This window comes from Stegodyphus dumicola, chromosome X2 (assembly GCF_044657685.1).
Source record: "Stegodyphus dumicola isolate Sdum_Otavi_A_Nest chromosome X2, ASM4465768v1".
Classification (NCBI taxonomy): Eukaryota; Metazoa; Arthropoda; class Arachnida; order Araneae; family Eresidae; genus Stegodyphus; species Stegodyphus dumicola.
In genome coordinates, this window is record NC_140781.1 from 43,626,248 (window position 1) to 43,651,315 (window position 25,068).

The 25,068-nt window shown below is 33.4% G+C and overlaps 1 protein-coding gene across 1 annotated transcript in view; it reads right to left on the reverse strand.

The window, feature by feature from the left end:
* LOC118188829 (putative polypeptide N-acetylgalactosaminyltransferase 10) overlaps positions 1-25,068 on the reverse strand; it is a 202,697-nt gene that overhangs the window by 131,063 nt on the left and 46,566 nt on the right. The window contains exon 2 of the mRNA XM_085808757.1: positions 6,055-6,759. Within this exon, the coding sequence (XP_085664883.1) occupies positions 6,055-6,246 (192 nt within the window). The 5' untranslated portion in view covers positions 6,247-6,759. The remainder of the gene's footprint in view (positions 1-6,054; positions 6,760-25,068) is intronic.

Sequence of the window (25,068 nt, forward strand, 5' to 3'; positions counted from 1 at the left end):
AAGTCAAGCCGCTGAAAGGTATCCCTCTTCATCTTTGCCTCGTCTTGCTTCGCATTTTCGGGCAGGTACAGTACACCCTTGCTATTAACCACCATTCGCTTCTACTGTTGTTGTTGTTATCAATCTCAATTGCCTGATAATGACCAGCAAAAGCCCACAGCATTCATCATGACATGGAGTGAAATGCGCCTGTCTTTGGCGAGCTTTGAGCACCATATAGGTGACAGTCTGATTCCAGCTCAGTCCCGACCCAAAAATTGAGGGAAAGTACTCCGGAGGACGGTCCGAGGGTCTTCCACATCTCTTCCCTACCACCAAGCATGCTAGAGGACATTTGGCTCGCCTCATGCCGCTCAGACACTATATAAACATTCAAGTCTGGGCCCTACGGTAAGAAATAGTCAGTGTCACTAACCACTATTCGGGCTGGGCAGCACGCTGGCTGCTTTTGCTGCGTTGCATGTTGGAGTCGTTGCACTTGTCACGAGTACAGGAGTTCAGTGGTGGTGTGGTCTGCTGGTAGTAACTCGTAATGCACTATTTGGTCACTAGTCCACCAGACACACAATATGATCTTGTGTGAGCGTAGAAAGGTAAGAGTGAGGCACATGCTTCCGTAGTGACAACTAATGCCTGATATGCTTAGCAGTGTCATATCGGACCCACTGTTCGTCAAGCTTAACACTCGACCAAATGTCGGTGATTTGCGGTGGCAGCATAACCACAACAAACAGTCTATCACTTGTTGTTTTTCGTTCGCTGCCGACAATGTGTGGGTTGTCTACTACTAATTACCAAATGTGATTACATAGTGAATAAAATTATAATATAATATTAAGTTATTGCAAATATGTTACATTTTCGTAAATAGAGAATTTCGTCTCTTTGCACTAGCAGCTAAAGTCATCTTTAAATTTAGGGTGAGCAAATATTTGCTTTTCACTGAATAAATAATACTAAATTCTGCTTTTATTCGAACTTAGAGTCCTATGAAAACTATTTTTCACAATATTTAAGCTATGCAGAAATAATATTAATGAATAAAAGAAATACATCCTCCATGCTTTCCTTTCTTACTTGACTGTAGACACAAACAATTCTCGACTTCACTCCTATCTCTTGCACCTTGTGCAAAAGAATAAAGCAAATTCAACAGGAATATTTAATGTTCGTCACTACACAAAAGTATAACAAATAAACCTGCGTTAAAATTTTTTAAAGATATGAAATTGTAATAGAATCCTTTCTTGTCACTGAAGCTAAAATATTCCATGGCATTACTCAGATATTCTAAAACTTTTCAAATCTATTTTTTTATTCAGATTGCAACCTAAATAAGAACAATACACAACTCAGCTATTTTTAGGGTCGGAAGATTTAGAACTAAAAATGAGCATAGTTTTTATTTCAAAGCAAGAAGAAAGAATTTGGAAATCTTGCCAGCTGCATTTCCTGAAAAAGAAAAGCTTTCAGCTTTATCATTCAGCTCGCAGGATATGCTTGCGCATTTTAAATAGACAATAACTTTATTTCTTTCCAACAAAAGAAGAAGGAGCAAAGAGTAAGCAGTATTTTGAAAGCCTTTGTTTCGGATTAGTAATAATACAAACACTCCTTCAGAAACTCGAAAGAAATAAAAAATAAGTAAAAGAAAACATTTTCTTAAAAAGATTTCCTTGCAGAATTTATATTAGTAAATTCTTTGCTGGGGAAAAGGAATCCATTACCAATACTAATTTACTTACTCTATTAGGGGAAAGGTTATTTAGCTATGAGCCGCAAAGTATTTTTAGTGCCATTAGAGTCAAAATCTATACTTTAGATCAATGTTTCATAGGCTGTGCACATTCCTTATTCCTCGAATTACGCTTTTGTAGCACTATTTTATTTCTAGTCGAGTGTAATGAAGTTAAATATTTTAAATATTTAAAAGTAATCTTTAATGCGCTGAGATGTACTTTCTAAAATGAGAGAAGTTCGTTAAAAATTGAATCATTCTAAACATTTAAATGCCCTCGAAAACAGTAATTTTAATAAAATTGCTCAGACGTGTAGCGTGAAGAAATAAATTAACGCTGCATTAGATGTAATTTAGTTTTAACTATTATGACAAGTAACAAAAATTATATGTTTTTGATTTACTTTAATTATGGATTTGATACTAATGGGATGCTTTATTAGTAACCGGGAGTAAAGTCATGTTTAGTTTAATGAAAATTTAGTGCCATCAAAAATAATCGTTGCATCTGTGGTTAGTGAAATAACGCGCAAGCCGAGAATAATTTGTTATTGAAGAAGAAACTTTCTCTTGTCTTCCTATACGCATTTAGATTTTTTATTTGAAAACAGCTTCAAATTACCCAAACAATACTTTGTTTAAAAGTGCACTAAAAAGTAATAAAAATATCACTTTACTGACTAATTAAGAAAGCTTTTATGATTTTGAATTACAGCGTTTAAAAGAATTTATGAAATTTACTGGATATTTAACTGGATTTATATGCAGTTAATACCGCTTTTAATATTAATAATAAATAACGTATCTATTTTAGAGCCATTATTTGTTTTGTTTTAATCAGGAGACATGCAAAATGTGCGGTGCCCTTGCCGGGACTCGAAACCTAGACATCTCGAATACTTGTCGTGTATGCTTCCACTTACATCACGAAGACGTGTAAAAAGGAAGGAGAAAATATTTTACTATTTATGCAGCAGGTAAGGAAATTTAGTGATGCTTCGGTTACATTGTTATGCATCTATTAAGAGACACTTAGAAAAACATCAAAATGTATTTAGGGATTCTCAATATGTTACTCACGTTAAAATACTAAAATTTATGACTTTTCATCTTAACTTTAGGTAACAGGCTTTTTAAACAGTTTGAAGATATTCTGATATCTTGACAATATTACAGAATATTTGTTCATGAGAATATTACACAAGTATGAATCAAATTATAGTAATTCCTGCAATGTATTAAAATTATTTCTAATATATATTATAAAAATTTCACTTTCTTTGTCGAATTGTAATTACCTCAGTAAAGCACTGAAAAATAGAATTTATTCTAATAAATTCCATTTTCAGAATAATTGTCAAAGGCAGAGGAATTTGATACAGGCTGTCAAAAACTTCAGACATTTTTCAATAAATCCTTTATGTGAGAAATAGTTATAAGCAACTTTGAAGTTACTCCTCAGAATTTAAAATCATAAGAATGTATTAGGTACTTTTTCAAGCATCCTATAAGTCAAATATCAGGTTTTCCTTCCTGTCTGTGCAAGTTTTCATAAATTACAAAGCAAATAAAAATGCAGGGCTTTATCTTAAAACTTTTGAAATCGTAGTGTTGTCGAAAACCAGAGGCAGAGTGAGTATCTTTATATGTAAATGAGCTATAATCTAAGACCTCTGAAAAATGTTTCAAAACCAAAATTTCACAAGGATTCAAAATCATTAAAGGAATGTCTGGAATGTTGTATTTCAACTAAATTCCAGTTACCGCCGAATTGATATTCAGTTAAAATTTATCTACAGAAAATTTATTAAAAAAGCGGAATTAAATGCTTTTTCTTTTTTTCCTTCCATCTCTTTTTCTTTCTTTCCTTTCCTTTCTTTCTTATCTTTTCTGACTGGGTGACATCTTTGATTATTAGCGCTGTAGATGATGACAGAGGAAAATAAAATTTCCTCAAACGCAAATGCATAGAATCCGAATTTTAGAGAAAATGTGCATAGAAGGTGGAAAAGAAATGAGGCATCAAGTTTAGAAAAGTATTTTTAAAGACAAGAAGATTCCCGTCTATTTCAAAAGCAGCATTGTAAGCAAATTTTTGTAACTCGAAGGTATTCGAAATCAAACATTCGAATAATCAAAAATTCGGATAATCGGATTTTTTCCGAAGAAAGGATCTACGTACATTTTAATTAATTACTGTATGCACTGTATGTTGAAAATGGGAGAAAAAATATTTTTAAAGAAAAAGAGGTTTTAATTAATTAAAATGAACTGACAACAATTTTACGTACATGTTATATAGCATACTTTAGAGTATTACAAGTGATGAAAGTCATTGCTTTCTGAACATCTCGGTCTAAGCTGTTTGACTGTCTTCATCCGTTTTTGGACAGTCAAGTTGCGCATCCGTTTGACAATGAGAAGTTGCATGTGGCCCGCTCTTAATTTTTTAGTTTTAATTTTTTCTTAAATTCTGAAAGTGATTCGGATAATCAGCAATTCGGATAGTCGGAATTCGGGTAATTCCTCGTACGGAGTTGTACCGTACCATTTATCGTTACTTTTCATACTGTATCTATCCCGGCTTTGTTTTCTCGAAAGAGAAATCACTTAGCATACTCGAAAAGATTTGACTTTTACTTTTAAGGAAACGAAAAACTTACGCATTTTAAAATAATTTGAAAATTTGTTCGGTGTATTAAGTTATTCATTGCTGCACTCAATGAGCTAAGTTTAAAGCAGATCAAGCAACGTTGCCTCAGATATTTCAATTTATTTTCACCGCTACCGCTCATTTTCATTGCAAGAAGTCACTAAAAATAGCGCTGTACCTGTGGTTAACTCACGCTTTTTACGACCTTACTATTAAATTTAGTTAAGACATAGGCATAGAAAAGTTTCATAGCACGCTAGCGAATTCCAATATGATCTTTATTTCCCTCTGCGTATTGACTGAAATAAACATCTTTTTCCTTTCTTTTCTTAAACAGCCTAAGTCAACAATACAAGATTTGTCATTAGCACGCTGAAATGTCCAAGCATTTGTTTAGTTTCTAAACACCTTGAATACCTCATCACGTATTCAAGACTAATTCATGAAATGCTGAAAAGCCGATCGTGGGCTTTCTCGTGCCAGTGCCATATGAAAGCAACTCGAGTGAAAGCAACTACTGTAAACAGCTCCTTCAGATATTTGGAACAGCAAGATCTCGTAATGAAAATTTTCCCTTTTCATTTCAGATTAAAAGCATCCGCTAAGCAGAATTTCTAAGTATATCACCACCTTCATTCTCAATCCGTAATTCTAAACATGCGTTTAATAAATTTGAGAATTCTACGCAAGAAAATGCAAAAGGTTACATTTGATAGCATATCTAAAAAGTAAATTTTAACTAAACACTATTATTATTCAAATGCATAAGTGACGTTGCAGCTAGGAAATCAAAATTCTCATATACTAATCTTAGATATTTAAATTTTAATTAAAGGAAGCTCGGTGTCAAGTTTAATTCAGTGACAGCCCTTAAAGTAGGCTTCGTGAGGGGAAATAACTGCATAATGAGAAAGAAACTGAAATTTGCTAATTACATATACATAATCGTAATAATTAAGCAAAATAAAGCATTTAGAATTAATTTCACTGAGAGAAACGACATTATTATTGTTTTCAAAGCAACGGAACAGGATATTTTTTATAAAATAAATATTTATATTTATTGAGACTGAAAGCAGGTTCATTATTTCTCAATTCTTCTATCATGAAATCGTTTAGACAATTTTCACATTTTATTTCATATCTATATGCACAATGTTTCATGCCTTCTAAACTTGTGAGATTCATTTAGTTTGAATAACCAGTTATTTTATGTTTGGAATCTGTATTGTCACTTCTCTTATTCCGTTTTTCTGCCAGAATACAAATTAGTTCTCGTGTATATTATTGAGGTTTTCAGATTATTAAGACAGAGGGTGTTCTGCTACATGTGGCCACGTTATTCCTTTATTTTAACGTAGCTTTATTTGAACGTAGCTTGACTAAGGAAACGAGAAAATTGCATCGCTCAAACAAGCATATCCTTAGATTTTAAAGAATTTTATGCACTAAATTATATGTATATAACCAAAAAAATGTAATTTTACTTTAAGAATTTATAAGTATGTATATTTATAAAGTACTATTAGTATTGTTGTAGCTTAAGCACGTTTTACTTAATTACATAAAATCATTCACATATTGCTTTACTTACCTCATGATTTCAAAACTAAAAGACAGTTTAGAGCTAAACAGAAATTACATAAATATAGACATTACTTACCTTTTTATGGTGATATGCAGACATGCTGGATAAGACTGAACCACTCCCCGGTGAATGTCTGCCGTCGACCATAATAAAAGGTCGAATCTCAAATGTTGTCACTGCAGCCTTAAGTAGTACTCCGACACAAAATACTGTAACGCAAATTGTCAAAATAAGTCTACAAAGTCTCTTTCTTTTACGACGAACCATTATGCTAGATAGAGGAGGTCACAACGTTCCAGTTATTGATATTACCATATTTCGGAGGCGGACGAGATCTCATTAATCGACCTCACCAAATACCAAGTGCTTTTCCGTCGAGTATTCGTAGCCTTGTCATGAGATTTTTGTAGGGAACGGGGAGCAATTTGGCGCAAGGCTTCTTTTCATTTATTCTTCAGTTTCTTGGGGTTTCATATTAGGAAAAGTTCGCTTAGTAGTGAAAAGAATCTAATGTTTCTATTCAAGGGAGTCATTTACCTTTACTGCGGTATTTAGGAACTCGCAAATGTCGGAGCACATCTCAGGAAATATGGGAAAACGGGATTTTCTATGTTCTGGAAACTCTTTACCGGAAAAAATTCGTCAAATGTCAGTCATAAGAAATTATTTTTCGAAACATAGAACTTGAATTTTAGTGCAATGACTCTTCATCTGTACGCATTCATTCCATCCAGGTTTAAATAAGTTCTTAGCTGATCCACACTGATATTTTCTAATGATCTGAAAAAAAGAAAGTTTTAAATTAATCTGCGTTTAGGAAAAGAGGCCGAGCATACAAATGCTCATTATATTAAGCTAGCAGTATGCTTGTATAATAGATATGTAAGGTTTCTAAGTGGTAAAATCTGTAATACGTGTAAGTGAATGTCACAGGATAATATGGATCTTGTCATAGATAATAAACTTAAATTTTCAAATTCGAAAAATAAGTGAATCAATCGACGATACTAAATCTTTCCTCGTAAAAAATTACAATTGGGTGCCCCTTTGTTTGGCGATTCCTTTTTGACGCCATGATCGACACCAGGGAGACACAATTTCAAGATAGCTGCTACACAAAACCAAAATATCGTAATAAGTCATAGAATTGCACAAACTCGGTGTCCATGTACATACCGATCTATTTTCACTTAAAAAAACATCAGAGAATTGCACAAACTAGATTGCGCACTGCCTTAACTTTGCCCATGTACACATCGATCTATTTTCACTTAAAAAATTTAGGAAGCTAACCCAAAGTTAAAACTATCATGGTAACCAGAAGTGGGGTTTCATCGCAAAACTGAACAAAATTTGTTGCTAATCGAAGGAGCATCCAGTTCTGCACTAGAGACCTTTCTTTCCTCCACGAGGGTGTGCTATATAAACATTCATTTTAAGCCTAGCCTTGATCTTCTCTGATGTTATGGGAGAGAAACAGGTTCGCAACATCACTCATCGAGGAATGACTATGTGTAATAATGTGATGTTAGCACTCTTTCGTCTTCATTTGGATGATAGGCATTTTTGAGGGATGTGTTGCTTGAAAATAACATTCCACCTAAGGAATTTAATCTACGATCCGCCATCAGGCATTCATCCACTTGTTTCATGATATTAGGTGTAATGATTAACTTTGACTAGCTTGGTTCTATATTTTCTACAAGGTTTTCAAAACCTTGAGAGAAATTCATGTTACATTCGCGGTCTATTTTTATGAAAGAAAATCTGCTTCTATAATGTCTAATCCTTCTATAAATGTCTATCGGCTTGTTGACTTTGACCAGTACACCTATTAATACACCATTCTTCCAATTGGAGATTGCTGCGATCCAACACCAAGCTATTGCTCATTATTGCTTCTTGTTGCGTGACGTTATGAAATCTGTTTCAATCCTGTAACATCGAGAACTTACAAGGCTATATTTGAATCCAAACCATTGTGGGAGAAATCTTAAACGTCGTTGCCTTCTTTCAATTAACTTAAACCATATACATCGAAATTGTTTTTTCTTCGCATTACACAAAATCAGAATGACTATAAAAACTGAAATTTTCCGCATGAGGCCAGCGCCACGAAACACAACGTCAAAATTTTTCTTCAGTTTTAACTAAAAGAAATTTCGAGATTTTTTGCATTATGTTTTACATTATGCCAAAGAAAGATACAGGTTCTCAATAGTTTAATAAAATTTAATATAATAAATCCTATAACGATTCTTTGTCACGATGCTAAGACTTTAAAGGCTTTCTTCACGAAATAACGATTTAGCTGATTCATCATTTCAAAGTGTTGACAATTATGTGCATATTGTTTACACAGTAATATAGCAATATTAATACTGTAGTGTCTTGGATTAAGTCACAGGAATTTAGGAACAGCTGTAACTAATTCTCTCTCCGATATACATTTGTACATTGTTAAGAAGTACGTTCCTATTTGTTATGCCGATACAGTAATATGTTTTGACAATCCTTATAAACAAACACTTCTGCTTTGAAAAATAGTCTGGAAATTTTTACAGTAAAGAAAAAGGTAAAAATACATGGGTTGAATCAATTATCTTATAAGGTATTTCTCCCGCTTTCCAAGCGTCCTTCGTGGTGTAACGGTAGCACGCTGGGCCGGTATTCCAGAGGTCCGTGGTTCGATTCCCGGCGAAGGCGGTTGCTAATTTTTCATCTTGCCTACTTCGAAAAAATCCTAATGACTCTACAGTGGCGCCCGAACTAAAAGGATTGTGGATGATGATTCTCCACACCCTGGATTTGGCGACTAGGTCCCCTAAAACCTTAGTCGCCCTTTAAAAAAGGGAGTATATAAGGTATTTCATCCGCTTTCCAAGCGTCCTTCGTGGTGTAACAGTAGTACTCTGGGCCGGTATTCCAGAGGTCAGTGGTTCGATTCCCGGCAAATGCGTTGTTAATTTTTCATCTTGGCTGCTTCCTTATAAAAAAAAATACCTAATGTCTCTACAATCTAATCTTGATGTTATTCATTATTAAATAAGTGCATTATAATTTTTGCATTCCATTTGTGTCTGATTTAAATACAGAGAACAGATCCAACTTCTTCACACATTTCATACAGATGATTTATTAAGCGGGGAGGATTATCAAACAGATGTAAAATTTTGTCTACATTTTGTACCAACTACAAACTAGATTTTAGCCCTTACCTGTATCTGGTGAGTTTTCGGCTTTGGCCCAAGAACTCAAATGATATCTAATCTAAATTAACATAAAATGTTTAAAGAAATAAATTACTTTCATTCAAACCTCGTTTTTCATAAATTGGAGTAAAAGGAAAATTACTTAAAAAATTATAGTCTGAAAAAATAATAAGTAATTTTGTAGAGTCATCAAGTTTTTTCGAAGTAAGAAACAAGAAAAATGTGCAATAATACTTTCGCCGGGATTCAAACTTCAGACCTCCCGATTGCTAGCCGAACGTGCTTTGCAAAATACAGCCACGAAGACAGTCAGTAAGGAGGGATAGAATAACTCGCAGTCTTAACCATGCCTGTTAATGCTATAACACCTTAAGAAAAGTGTCTACTTTGCTTTTTTATTACTATATCTGTAGATTTTTGGTTTTATGTGATTACGGCAAAGCCTCAAGGTTTATGTGCCTAAGGGGAGGGATGCCTTTGTGGAGGACTTTCTAGGGCACACCGGCTTGTATACACGTTACACATGAGGAAAACCACAAAAACTCCCATGCAGCCAGTCCGTTCGCGGGATTCGAACCTTGGACTGAACTACCAGTGTTCAGCAACTTTACCACTCGGCCGCTGGTGGGCACACTACATCTGTAGAGTCATTAGGTTGTTTTCAAGCAGGAGAGGGGAAAAATATGCAATGCCCTCACCGGAAATCGAACCTGGACCTCTGGCATATTCGCCGAGTGTGCTACCGTTACACCATGAAGGCATGCTGGAAGGAGGAAGAAAATACCTTACACATCTTACCAAAGTAAAGTAAACTTACCCCAAGCATGCCATGTTTTCAGGGAGCCTATTAATTTCTCACAGCACCTAAGTCACCAATGCCTTTCAGATACAAAGAAAAAGTGCTTTAAGAAGACGCGATAATTCCTAATAATCTTCCTAAGCAAGCAGTTAGTTTAACGCATTCAATAACTACTGCTCTCAGTTACATAAGTTTATCTTTCATTTACACATTACTGCAGCAAGAGATTCGAGATAGATGGTAGGCAAAGGAAGCTGGTGCTACCTGCTTAAAGATCAACTTTACGTTAGAAGAAAATTTTCTAAAGAAACTGCCTCGCATTCACTTTAAACTCGAGAAAAACCACAATTAGAAAAAATATTAAGAGGCGAAATTGTCAGCAAAAGAAACAAACAGTAGCAGAAGAAACTTGGTTACAGTTACTTACATTTTGCTTGCCAATCCTTGAAATATAAGTAACCGTGTCTTTCTATTAAAATATATGTAAAATTAGGTAAATAAAGGAAATTAGTAGCTAGAAATATTATTTTTGTCATCATCGATGTATTTAAAAATAAGAAGGATAATACATGTTTTAAATTTTCAATATGTCGTTTTAATAAAAAGGAAATTGAAGGAATTAAAATTGTGACAAAAACCTACATCTTTAAGAGAATTATTATGTCGTATTTGCTTGCTTTTGTGTAGTTGCTCTCTTTATATGGCTATGTGCCATGCATATTTTTAATTCGACAAATATTAATAAATAATATGTGTTTTTTCAGTAGTAGCAAATAGTATTTCCTACTAAAAACATTAATAGCAGCGTAAAGTGCATTAAGAGCAAATACTACGATCTGGAGTCAATAACAAAACGTTTTGCGTTGGTATGCAAGAAGAGAAGTTATTTAAAATTTAAAAATGCATTTAACCTTCATAAGCAAAATGAATAACATTTATGACAGGCACTTAGCTGATTTTTGATCAGGTTACATTTTTAGAATTCTATTCGTTAGGTCATTTTAAAATCAGATACTGATGGAGCTCTATGTGTATTTAATTATACACAGATGAGATAATGCACGGCTAGTGAAAGTATAAAATTTATTGTCAAGCAGAGCGGCTATCTGAGCAGTACACAACCAATCTGAACATATGATATTGCAGTCAAACAGCAACTAATACAATTAAATATTATCTACTTAATGACAGTCTACCATTATAATAGAGGAAGTCGTCTTGTATGTCGTTTCACTGCTGGGTTGCTGGACACATCTGAAACCTTCCAAACACTATTTTTTAACCAGACAGAACAGAAATGTGTCTGTTTTGGAGACGACGAAGTGTCTTTCTTTTTACAAGAGATTTTGTTCAATCCTCCTCCCGCATTCGTTATTTGTAATGCTATGGAATGCGTGCAAAATCATTTGAGGATTCAAGTCTGTTTGTAGCCAATTTGGGAATATTGTGACTTTCATACTTCAGACAGGTCTGGAGGCTGCAATATTCGATGTCTGCTGTATAGTTGAAAGACTGGTGCCATTGTCTTCGTCTTGAGACTATGCTGTATATGAGCTGAACCTGTATTCATCTCAACAACATACTTTTTATTTTGCTGCTTTGAAATCCATAGGTCCATATATTTTAAACTATATGCCATGAAAGTTATTAATTCGACATTCTAGATTGTGCCATTCTAATACTACTGGAATGGTTGGGACTTTCACGAGAACTCTTTTAAGATCTGAAGTTGGGATTTAGAGGAATCCATGACGTCGCAATAATGTTTCTCAGTTCATTGAATGCCTTCCCTATCTTTAAAAGTCTTGACTAATACCTATGCCCACACGACCGAAAGTCATTCTTTATAAAGCAAGAACATACTCGAAACACATAATTAGCAATTTCAGGTGGTCAAGAGAGGAATGAGTATGTTTACTTTAAGATTGTTAAGGGGACGGTGGACTTTAAAATAGCTAAAAATCAACCAAAATATTGATTTTTTTACTCTCATAATATTCCATATGTGTAAGTACATCGTATCCAAAACACCGAGTTCAAATATTTTAATTTTTAAAGAAAGTACACGCATTTAAAATGTGTGAACAACGTAAACATTGCCCTTTAAATTTTGGAGAATATGTTAAAAAATGTATTTCAACAGTTATTTACTGATGTAATAATTATATATTTGCCCAAAAGAAGTGTTTATTTCTAAAACAAAGGTTGTATTCGATGTCTGCTGTATGGTTGCAATTTTAGCGTAACTAATTGAAAGACTGGTGCCATTGTCTTCGTCTTGAGACTATACTGTATATGAGCTGAACCTGTATTCATCTCAACAACATACTTTTTATTTTGCTGCTTTGAAATCCATAGGTCCATATATTTTAAACTATACGGCATGAAAGTGTAAAAAAAGTATTGACAACTATTAATGAATTTAACTTTAGTTATGTGAATGCTATACGCGTAGAACAAGAAGAAACAAACTCGTTTTCCCTACTTATTGCAAAAAAGCCTATTTATTGATCAACGCCGCTTGAACCAAAGCAAAAAGAGAAGTTTACCTGCTGGAGAAAAAAAAAAAATAGAAATAGTAAAAATATTCTAAAGCATTAAAAGATAATGTAACTGTAACAAATAAAGGTAAAACATATGATGCGAGTGAGTTTTAAAAGTTTCATTGGATATAATGCATAAATTGTTTCTACCTCTAATTTTGAATCACAAATAAATTTGCGATATGTTTATTTTTCTCATGTTTAATACTATGAGATTAAAAATAGTTAAATGATACGAAAGTGTTATCTCGTGTTTACATATTCCTATTTTTAAAGTTAATTTGCTGTTTCTCATGCCCATGTGTTAAAGGAAGTTTGAAGAAATTTTTCGCACTTCGTATGTCTTGAAAATGCTCCTTGCGTCTCACTTTTAGTTAAAAATGAATGATATTTGGAAGAAACTATCTTGTTATAGGCCCACCAGCGGCCGAGCGGTAAAGTCACTGAACACTGGTAGTTCGGTCCGAGGTTCGAATATCGCGAACGGGCCGGCTGCATGGGTGCTTTCGTGGGTTTTCCATGTGTAACGTGTATACGAGCCAATTTCCCTTAGAAAGTTCTCCACGAAGGCATCCCTCCCCTTTGGCAGATAGCCCTCGAGGCTTTGCCGTAATTAAATAGCCTAACCTAACCTATCTTGTTATATGCTACAATAGATCTGTGTATGCATTTTTAGATATGAGGTTATTAAGAAGTTTAAACTTGGGATAATGTTTAATAAAAGGTGACATTTTTCCAAAAACTGGGTTTAAGTTCACAAAAATCCTTTTTAAAAGTTTCATCATATTCCATAATGGATACACAGAAACTTTTGTCAAGTCTTTATAACTAACTAAAAGGAAAAATTAGGAAAAAATATTGAAAATTAGCGCGCAAGGAGCATTTTAAATCTTTAATTAAAATAATTAATTATTTGTTTTAAAAAATTTATCTTAAAGTAAATTGAAATTCTGAACATATATTTTATAAACTGATGTTATAGTACGTACATGTATAAAATTTCTTGCTGAAAACACAAAAACTTAAAAAACTGATTTTTTAAAGTCCACCGTCCCTTTAAGACCTATAATTAGAATTCCTGCGATTCTTGTAGAAACTGATGAATTATTAGCTTTTATGATTACAATTATTTAATTGTAATTTATTTTATCCATTCAAGCCTCAAAAGGTACCCAATCATTCGATAATACGTTTATTCATTTTGGTGACAAGATGGGTGAAATTAAGATTATTCATTATACTCAAAATTAGGGCCTTAATTTTGAGAGGAGAAGAAAGGGAGGGAGTCAAAACTCGTTGAAACACATTCGTGCATATGCTTGAAGTCAAATTATAGAGTATTTCTGTGCGTCATTTTAACACCTAATATTACAGATTTCAATAGCGAAGCTCAGTATCGGCGTACTGCAAAATGTTTAAATCCAACGATATATATTTATAAGGTATTTCTCCCGCCTTCTTAGCATGCCTTTGCAATGTAGTGGTCAGCACGCTCGGGGGTATTTGCTCGGCGAGAGGTCTGTGGTTCGATTCTCCTGCTTCAAATTAACCTAATCGCTCTACAGTGGCGCCTGACCTAAAAGATTGGTGGATGATGATTATCCACCCCCAGGATTTGGCGATTAGGTCCTCTAATTCCCAGTCGCCATTTAAAAGGGGGAGTATATACGGTATTTCTCTCACCTTCTTAGCATGCCTTCGTAGTGTAGTGGTCAGCACGCGTGGCGCGTATTCGAGAGGTCTATGGTACGATTCGAAGCGAAAGCATTGCTCATTCTTCATATCTCCTGCTTCAAATAAACCTAATAGGTCTACAAAGCTTGGAAAGAAATCAATGAATTCGTGTGCTGACCTTTATACTAGAGCAGGCAGGAGGAATGCCTTTACTATCTTAAAGGTTTTCTATACATATAAATATGACTGGATTACTCTGCACCCTAGTTTAAGTCTAGCAGAGTAGTTTAAGTCTGATGACGAATCTTCTCCCTCCAGTTTAGATGCTTGCCACTTCTGGAGAAGGAAAATATTGTAGGAACAAGAAATCATTGAAAGATTATCCGTGCTGTTGCTCGGTATCGAATTTGGGCTTCTTTGAATTATTGAATCTATAAAATGTTATACTACAGGGTCAGATGGAAGGAATGCCTAAATGGGAAAATTCGCTTTCATTAGCTTCTGTTTTCGATATTTTTTCGAAAGCCACAGTAAAAGCGATCGATTTAAATAATAGTTAACAAAATTCAAAATTCATTCCTATTGTAATTATGACAGTTCTGTTTCCTCAGCATGGCAATGCAGTTTCATTTTGTATAATCAATCAAAGGTAGAATTTAAGAAAAATTTCATGTCATGTCTTCGTATTTCTGACTCTGACAGAGCCTGATTTAAGCACTTTTACCATGATTTATATATGTTCGTTTTAATGGTATATATCTAGGATTTTTCACTTAGAATTGTCGAGTCATTAGGTTAATTGGAAGCAGAAAAGATGAAAAATATGCAACCGCCTTCGCCGGGAATCGAGCCACAGACCTCTGGAATACCGGCCCAGCGTGCTACCGTTACGCCATGAAGGCACGCTAGGGAAGTGGGAGAAATACCTTATATACTCCCCTTTTTAAAGGGCGACTAGGGTTTTAGGGGACCTAGTCGCCAAATCCTGGGTGCGGAGAATCATCATCCACAACCCTTTTAGTTTGGGCGCCACTTGTAGAGTCATTAGGTTACTTGGAAGCAGAAAAAATGACAAATACGCAACCGCTTTCGCCGGGAATCGAACCACGGGCCTCTGGAATACCGGCCCAGCGTGCTACCGTTACATCACGAAGGCATGTTAGGGAAGTGGGAGAAATACCTTATAGAATGAGCAAATGTCGTCAAATATTCTGGCATTCCCAAAAAAAGTATGTCTCTGTATACGTATTATGTTTTGGGAAAAAAAGAGGAGCAAAAAGAAATTTATAAGCAAGTTTTGACTGAAAAAATGTAGGAAAACGTGTATTTGAGACTTTGTCTTGGGGAAAAAAGTCTATATACATAAGTGTTCATCTGAAAATTCTCAAAAATGTGTCGAAATCTTTCATTACATTTTAGTATAAATCAGTTAGAAGAAAAATCGATCTAGTTTGAAATAAAAGTAATTTAAGATTTCCTGAATTTAAATTACTGGACAATCTCCATTGGGATAACATTCTGGAAATTGTTGTGCCGTGAGATTCTTTTCCAGATTTCAGAACTTGAATTTCGTTGTCAGAATCAAATAACTGAAGCTTCTTCCCTCACAGAAAATGAGTTCAGTTTGAAATTTAAAATGAGTAACGCTCGTGACGGAGGTGAAAGAAGACCCGGGCTTCCAACAGCATCAGATTCTTTACTTTTCTTATCTAATAGTAGATGAAAAAGAGTAATCACTACAAACTTTGAGATAGAATTTAGACGGAATATATTTCAGAAACCCAGAATATTATTTCTACGAGTTTCGAAGAAACTCCGTTTCAATGCATATATGAATATATGAATAGACTCATACATGGCCATAATTTTATTCAAGAGTTATTAATTCTTGTACGATTTGAAACGCTGACAAAGGTCAATGGTAAAAAACTACAATGTAGGCGAACCAGATTTTTAAATTTTATGCTTTATTGCACCCGATTAAGAGTCACAAAATTAAAATTTCATTTTCAGATTATAAACATGTACGAAAAAATGGACGGTTCCATATTTATATCACTAATTAATTATTAAATAAGGCATTAGGCTGCTGAAGCGAAGAGTTTACTAGAGAGATGCACTTAAAAAGATAAAGCATTCCTAGTTTATCTTAATTGTTAGCATTCTGTTTATGTAACGTAATAGAACGAATAAAATATCCCGTTTAAATATTTATTATTTCTTTCCATGAAATATCCTGTTTATATCAAGAAATAGTACAAATTCTTATTACGAATTCTACAGATACAAAAACTGTTGAGGCAATATAACAGAAGACTTTCAATAATTTTAAACCTATGAGTTTAAACTCACTTGTGCCTAACTGAAACTTACCTAACCTTCAACCATGAAAGATAAATGTTTATCCCTACTTCTACTACAATATCAGAATGTTAAATGAATACAAAAGCAAGCAACTAAAGTGGATTTTAAACTTCTGCTTTAAGTATAAAACCAGTTTAATACAAATTTATGTCCATTGCTTGCAGAGATAAAAAACAACGCGTAGTTTCGAATGATATACAATTCACACGTTAAATCTATCTTAGCAGCCGGCTCGATAAGTTTCACGATGACATTTCTTCTCTTAACTAAGAGTTTAACACTTCTCTCACTTACATATTCTGGTAGAAGCAGGCGAAACTAAAGACGTATATGACAGATTTTTAACATAAGAAACATCGTGGTAATTAAACTAATTAGCTAATTGCAAAATTGCCTTGAAATCAGGTTAAGAACCTTACCCAAAGCCTTTAACGGGAAACTTCATCTGACAGCAAATGTTTAAAGTGGTCCAGTACATATGTGATTTTTTATTTTAAAGTATGTGCAAGTTTTTATTATAAATTTTGCATGAAATCTCTTGAATTTATGAATGAGCAACAGATTCAATTGTTATTTATGAATGTTTGAGCAACAGATTCAATTGTTATTTATGAATGTTTGAGCCACAGATTCAATTGTGTAGCTTTTAATCAGAATAATATTTTAGAACTTTGTGTATCACAGGCTATTTTGTTATCCCCCAACTTTCGTAACATTTCTAGCAATAAACGTTTTTATATGAATAAACTTTTTATATTTCACAATATATTACTTCGTCCTCTTAAGTGCGCAGTTTCGAAACTATGGTTCCAAGTATTATCTCTTAAATGATTGCCCTAAGAACCGCAAATACAGTTTAAGAAATCAATCGAACAAGACAAACTTTCAAAATAACGGAACGTTTGGTCATATAGTAGCTTTAGTAAAACTTGTATTGAAATTTTTGTATTGGCCCGGTAGGAAAACAATCTTTCAAACAGAAAAATATTTCTTCAGCCAAAAATGAAATATAAAGTAGCTTTCCTTTTTAAGATCAGAATTACGTGGAACTGTCAACAGTTCAAGCTTATGGGACCAAACACGAATGTTGTCCAAAATAACAATATACAGTAAGTGTTCAAATTTCCAAACGATATCATCTAAAGCAGAAAAATATTGATATAGACACTTGGGTTCTAATTCCAATTTGTAAAATTAATTCAAATTCGCATTTCTTTACTGACCAAATTCTCATTTTAAGGACATCTAAGCAAACCTAAATTATATATTATCTTGATTCATTTCAAGAAAAAAGGCATAATTCATATAATAATTTTCAGGGTCACATTTGTATGTTATAGAATCAGTCTTTTCACTTAAAAGCACGTAAATAGGGTAAGACAGCTTATCCTTTTTCTTTGGTAGAGGATGGTCATAAAAATAAATTTTGTGTAGTTTTAATAAATATCAGTTGATGAAAATGCAATAGTCAGAAAGTCTACCTCCTGTGACTCATGTTTTAAATTAGAAGTATGGTTCTGTGACTAGTTGATCAAGAGATACTTAATTGCACAATCATTTTAAACACCATGTGTACGTCCAACTGTCTTTTACATGTACCTGAATATTTATATTTAGTCATGTAATTAGGCATATAATTTTTTACTATTTTTAAAGTTAATAATAATATTTATAAAAACCCATAATTTAAACAACTTAATCCATGACGAAATATATTAATTAATTAACTTGGGTACCTAAATGCACAACATGTAACAGCCACGTATGATTTGCTTCGTGAAAATAACAAATCCAATAAAATTAACCACATGTTTAGAAATCACATTATTCAAAACTATGTATACATAATATAGAGCATGCAATTACTACTATTTGGAATTACATATATATAATACGGTATTGAATTCAGTAGAAATTGGAAATGTAATTTTTTTAAATAAATTTAATATTTATACCTAAGAAATGCTGCAATAAAAGATTAAAAAGATTAAGGAAGAACATACCTTATGTTGTTAGAAATTTATCGCTAACGAAGTCACAAGATATTAATAAAGAAAATAAGTGAGAAAATAATTTTATCATCATACCGAAATGTCATTTTAACAATCCATGGTTTGTTTCAGGGCTTCTACAACTCGAATGTTATCTTTAGTTCCCTTAACAGTGAACTTCATTTATATAATGATTTATTCTTTGGTACTTTTCACGACTTCTTCAGATTCAGTTTGGTTGATATAAAAACAGATCATTATCTTCATCACGTTTACAACAGAAAGAAATCTCTTTTTAAATCAAATTGAACAGTTCCCCTTAAACATATTTTTTTTTAAACATGAGGGCAAAATTCGCGTTCACAGTGCATACATTTTGTTTGATTTTATGAAGATTACATATTTTTTACTGCAGGAATGATGTTAAATTTTTTAATTTCAAAAGGCAAACGGAAATTTTAAGGAATCTCTAACAAATCTTCTGGATTTAGAAATTATTTGTTTGATTCCTTTTTCCCTTGTGTAAGAGAATTTTAATGATGCCGAGTTCTAGCTCTATGCGCCTCATAAGAAATACTACTTGACTGCAAAAGACTGTTCTTACATTTCCACAAAATGACCTGAAGCGTTATCTAAATTCTATTGTACATTAAATGTGAAACTGCTTTCTTTGCAATATTTTACAACAGTTAGATAAAAATAGCACGGAATAGGCAACTGAGTATCAGGGTACCTAAGCTTTCTTATTGGACCAAGTAGCTGGAAGAGATCCGATGTTGTAACCTTTCAAAGCCCGAGGATTTGGAGACCAATAAATAAGAAATGGTTTCAATTTAGCATCGCCTTGAGCACTGCCATCAGTAAAAGCGTTAGGTGACCTTTAGTTCTTTTAAATCGAGGATCAGGTGTTTCTTTCTTAAAATGCACTACATTTGGGAAGGCAACTTTCTTGGAATAAAATTACAAATTTGTACGCAAACACATACATTAAGTATTTGTTGATCAGTATTTGTTTATGAATGTAAATCAAATGGATATAATTCGATATTTCAGGCGGAGGCTACTGTTATTTACATTGCTTTAAAGTGAATAAAAAGATTCTTAAAAATCGGGAGTACAATCAATATACATACCGATAGTTTATCAACTTTACAGGCACTCTTCTGCCTGGTCCTGACAAATGAACTGAAATAATATATGAAAGAAATTTTCTTTGAACTTCTGACAACTTCTGAACACATGTCTATAACGGACTTTCTTTTTTTCATTGGCTGGCACTTGTCTTCTTTCTTTGACCTTTTTGTTTTTAGGAAATCTTTTTTTTTTTTTTTTCATTGGCTGGCACTTGTCTATAACGGCACTGGCCACTACGAAGGACAAAAGTGGCGGCCATTTTATTGCGGAGGCACCTACTAAACAGCCACTGTTACCTTCTATGAAGTGACTGTTACATCCATGCCTTCTCCGGGATTCGAACCCGGGCCTTTTGGTATCGAAGTCAGACTCCCCTAATCACTATACCATCTGGACGGCAGGTAAGTAATCTGAAATGGGTGAAAGCACATGCAGATTTTATTGGAAATGAGAGAGAGGACATTAGTTAAAGAGAAGAAGGCGATGAACCCTCATTGAAGAATTTTAACTACGAAAAACAATGGGGAAGTATCCGACAAGAATAAAAATTATATGGTTCTGGTAATAATAAAGAAAAACAAAAACCATATAGAGACATAGTTTTAAGCCAAATTTCAACGGATCATTTACGTTATCCTGCGTACTTTAAGAGATTCATTCTTCAAAACTCCGACCTCTGCAATGAAATTGTAGATGCTAAACATTTCGTGGATACCTGCCCACTTTTAAACAATATAAGGAAAGATTTTTATCATTAATAGGCTTTTTAACGTGGAATGGATTTTATCAAATGTTGATAAGTCGAGAAATCTATCAAGAAAGATTATGAATTATATCAATAATAATTAATCAATAGTGTGAATTCGATTTTAGTGTGTATGTTACGTTTGTATTGTAAATACCTTATTTTATATTCAAACCAATTATTTTTAGTTTGACTTTCCATTCCCTCCTATTTCGTCTCCTGTCAGAATGCAAATTTTAATGATATTGTATGCAAAATCTAAGTGTGTTCAGAAGCAGTATTTAAGCTGCGGTTTCAAGAGTTCGTGAGGAGTAGTAACGGAGTTAGTTCCGAGTTTATGCTACGTGTTTGAAATATCTCTCTAGTTGGTGTTAGCCACCCTCTTCAGATTATATTGACATTCTAGGCTCAGCTTTGCTGTCTGCAGCCGATTTAGCGGTTTAGAAAAATAAGGTGTCACTCATTTAGCCATCCTAATTTATTGCGATTCTACATTTTTTTTCTGTTCAAGTTATTTAGTCACAAGTGGTGATGAATTGCGAGCACCGAGTGAGTGCATCATTGTTACCTTAGTTCAAATAAAAAGGTTATTAAAACCTTCTTCTGTAGTACCTGTTCTTCAAAGACACAGCGAGAATTCGCTACTTCGTCTTCAGTAGGGTCTACAATTTATGCTCCCAAATAGGCGTAGACTTTACAGTACCCGCAAATGGGCCATAGGCCACTTGCGGTCATGTAGGCGTGCTGCTCTCCATAAACAAACAAAAAAAACATACTAAACTTATAATTAAACATGGCAATTTATTTATCCTTTTTTTCCTATCAGGGGATTTAACACACATTTTGGCAGGGAAAAAATAACAATTTTGTAAACAACTGAAACCTATGCCTATAGAAACACCTATACATAAATTTTAGCAGAGAAAGAGAAAATCAGTTCAGAATGCAAATTCAATTTTCATGCAATTTTGTGCACAATTTTATAACATTAATACATAAATTCAACAAAAATTGAGAATTAATAGAAAAAACGTAAAATTCAATATTCATGACACAAAATGCCACGAAGTTTTATTAATATGATATATAAGTATATATTATTTATGTTAAAGAGAAGTAAAAAGAACTGTAATTACTTACTGAGCTTTAGAAAAGGTAGTCTAGGTAATATTTCAATGAAGGTATTAATATCGGAAAATCTTTAAAATATTAATTAAAATTGGAACGATCTCTTTACGGACTAAGAATATGCTTAGAAGTTTTCTGATCGATTTTAATTAAAAGCCTTTTTGGGTAGCTACGGCAGAAATTTTAATTTCATTGCATCGCTATTAAATAAATTTAAAACTATTGCTTCAAAGGCTAACTCCTCTGTTGAAGGAAATGGGTTTTTAGTTGCAATCTGCAACGCTCACCGATGAGAAGCGTTCCATCTTTCTAGCACTTCTGTACGTCTCGATCATATTTTACAAACTTTAAAAAAATTCTGAGGCAATGTTATCATTTCTCTTCCTTTCCTCTTGCACTTTTAAAAATATTCCACATTATACATTCAAACATTCCTAAAGCTTTCCTTATTTTACAAGAACTAAAATCATGCTCATGTTTTTTAATTAAATTAATTTCTTTTTCTCTTATATGGTAGCGAAGTTCATTTTTTTTCATTTTCAATGATTTTATGCAATAGATTCTTTATTTCAGTTGCTTTTGGGAAAAGCATTTTTTGAAGCGATCGGAACGAATTCATGAAAACTAACATTTACTATGCGAAGATAAAAATGCGTGAAAAGATGTAACGTCAAACTCCTAATTACATTCCTGTAACTTCGGCTACGTATTCGAAGGTTCGTTGTCCAAGGAAGTGGATAATTCGGATAATTTTGGTTCCTGTAAACGGAATCGGTACTACTATTCGATTTGCACTATATCGAATATATTAATTACGATTTAGATGCTATACTTTATACAAGTAGATTTTACTTATTTAAATTATGGTAAAGCATGCTCTATCTGCCTGATGGGAGGAAAGTCTCCATGAACTACTCTCTAACGGAAGCAAGTTCGTACTCACTTTGCACATGGAAAAAACCTTGCAAACTCTCATGCAGCCAACCCGTTCTTCGCGATTGTACTTGTGTCTGATTACCAGTGTTAAACGGTTCTACCGCACGGTTGCTGGTAGATTTTTTACACAGTTAGAGGGCTATCTGATTAAGGGGAGGAATGTCTTAGTGGAGAATATTCTAAGGGAACTGACTAGCATTCACGATACACAGGATAAAAATCATGAAAATCAACTCTGCGTTAAGCCCGTTCGCCTGTGAGTTCGAGTTTGCAGCAAACTACCAGTATTCAGCAGTGTTTAACCGCTTGTGGGACCTTTTTTGCTAGAAAATGACGTAATACAGACTTATAATGTGCTTTTCTGAATGTTTTTTCTGCTAAAATATACCAATTATTTTTCAATATGAATAAGATTGAACTTTGATACAGTTATTTTTGGGCATTGGTTATTTTCCAACTTGATCGTACAAAATTATAAGGTGAATCTTAAGGTTTTAGTGCAGTAAAATGGCTAATTTTGTTAAAAAATATTGTGTGAAACAATATTATCAGGTTTCAGGCTTTTTGTTAACTTTAGAGAAAGAACTCATGGCAGGAAGACAATGATTTTTGCTAAGCAAAAACATTATTTTAACAGAGTTTCTCTTGTTTTCTTTATACTACTTTATTACACATTAGGCATTTTTATACAACTGGAATGTTTCAGGTTCCCACACAATTCAATTTAAATTTATTAAATATAATATATAATTGAATTTAAATAATAATTCAAGGTTTATTCATAGTTAATGAAGGCGTCATTCATTATTTAAGGGGTAATATACCTTAGAAAACATTTACTTGTGTATGGTTTTTAATCAAAACAGTCATGATTTCAGCTGCTAAATATAGTGACATATATGACAGAAGGATGTTTATAATGTTGTGCGATGTTGCAAATGCGAAATTTTTTTAAATGTTATATTTTCTGTAGTGTTAAAATTAAATTAAATTTTTAGCTCTAAAATATATGATTACTTGAATCATCAAACTTTGGCCTATTTAGTACCCTAATTGGACAATTATTTTTACGAGCAAATATTTTAAGGAACTAAGACCTATGTGTTCTTTGAACTCCTATGTGCCCTTGCGGCATAAAGTACGGCACTCTTGTTGTTTGAAGTTCTCGAGTTCATCTCAGGGTAAGACCTTAATTAATTTTTCGTGTATATTTGACATTAACCTCTATGAAATTTTCTTACATATTTCTTTTGTTTTAATTCATTAAAAATAACCTGTCTAATGTAAAATTCCAATATAAGATACGAGATTTTTTCAAGTGGGAAATCATTCAATAAATCGTTAGATATACCTATTTTTTAATTCCTTTAGATTACTTTGTATGCATATTTATATCCCAAATTAAAGAAATAATTTTTATATTAAGGTGAGATAAACTTGTTTTCATTTACAAAAACCAGCAGGCGTGAGAAAAAGAATTACAAATAGATCATATGCGCATATATTTGCACAGAAAATAAGAAATTTATATTAGAGTTATACAAGTACAGGTTTTTAAGGTTCAAAAGATTATGAAAGGAAGGCATAAACTGAACTTTAAAATTGAGACTAATATATTTTTTATTATAATAAGCCTGCTTATTGAACTATGCAACTCCATTTACACTGCATACTGTCTTCGATTAATTCTGCAGACAGATTTCCATTTATTCTGCCTATTTATTCTTCCATTAATTCTGCATACGTTTAACATCTGGTTTATTGGGGTAGTACCAGGGACGCCATTCACGGTAAACTCAAAATCACGGTTAGTCCGAAGGTAGTTAAAAACAAAGAAGAAAAAGAAAAATCCACATTATAATTAGTAGCAAAATACTATTAACAATTTACTTGTATATTCAAGCAGTTTAATTTGAATAAAAGTTCAGCTGTTTCCATAAATTAGTATATAGCACTTGAGGGGCCTTTTCATCTAAGTAAGTATCTTAATGAAACTTCTCGGGGGTTCATTAAAGCTATGATAAGAGTTACCTTCTGTAGCTTAAACAAACCGTTGAAGCACAAACACACAAGTGAGTGAAAACTTAACTTCATTCTTCCTCATAGTTTGTGAGTGCCAAATTTAAATATTTCAAAATAAAAGTAAGTTTCCTTGATTGTGCAGCAATAACCAGAACTTACGTTTCAATTGGATGAAGTAGAATTCTACTGCATCCAATGCTAAAACATCTTTAGGTCAGACTACCTAACTTAAATCAAAAACTTACCGGTTTGGACTTATATCCGACAAACTATCTCAATCAAGTAGTGGTTTCTACACGCTTAGCCATTAAAATTGCTACAGCATGATTGCGGCGTGGAATAAATGCCAAATTTGCATGGAAGTACTACATGCTGGGACATGTAAATGATTAGCATTCCAGATCATATGTACAAAGCAGGAACGAGAAAAGCCAAACATTGTGCATAAATGGGAAGATTCCACAGAGTGTTTCTGACCCCGCCTACCAAGATTTTCTCCCAGTGCTATAGACGGCACCACGTGCGTGAGGACTCTAACTGC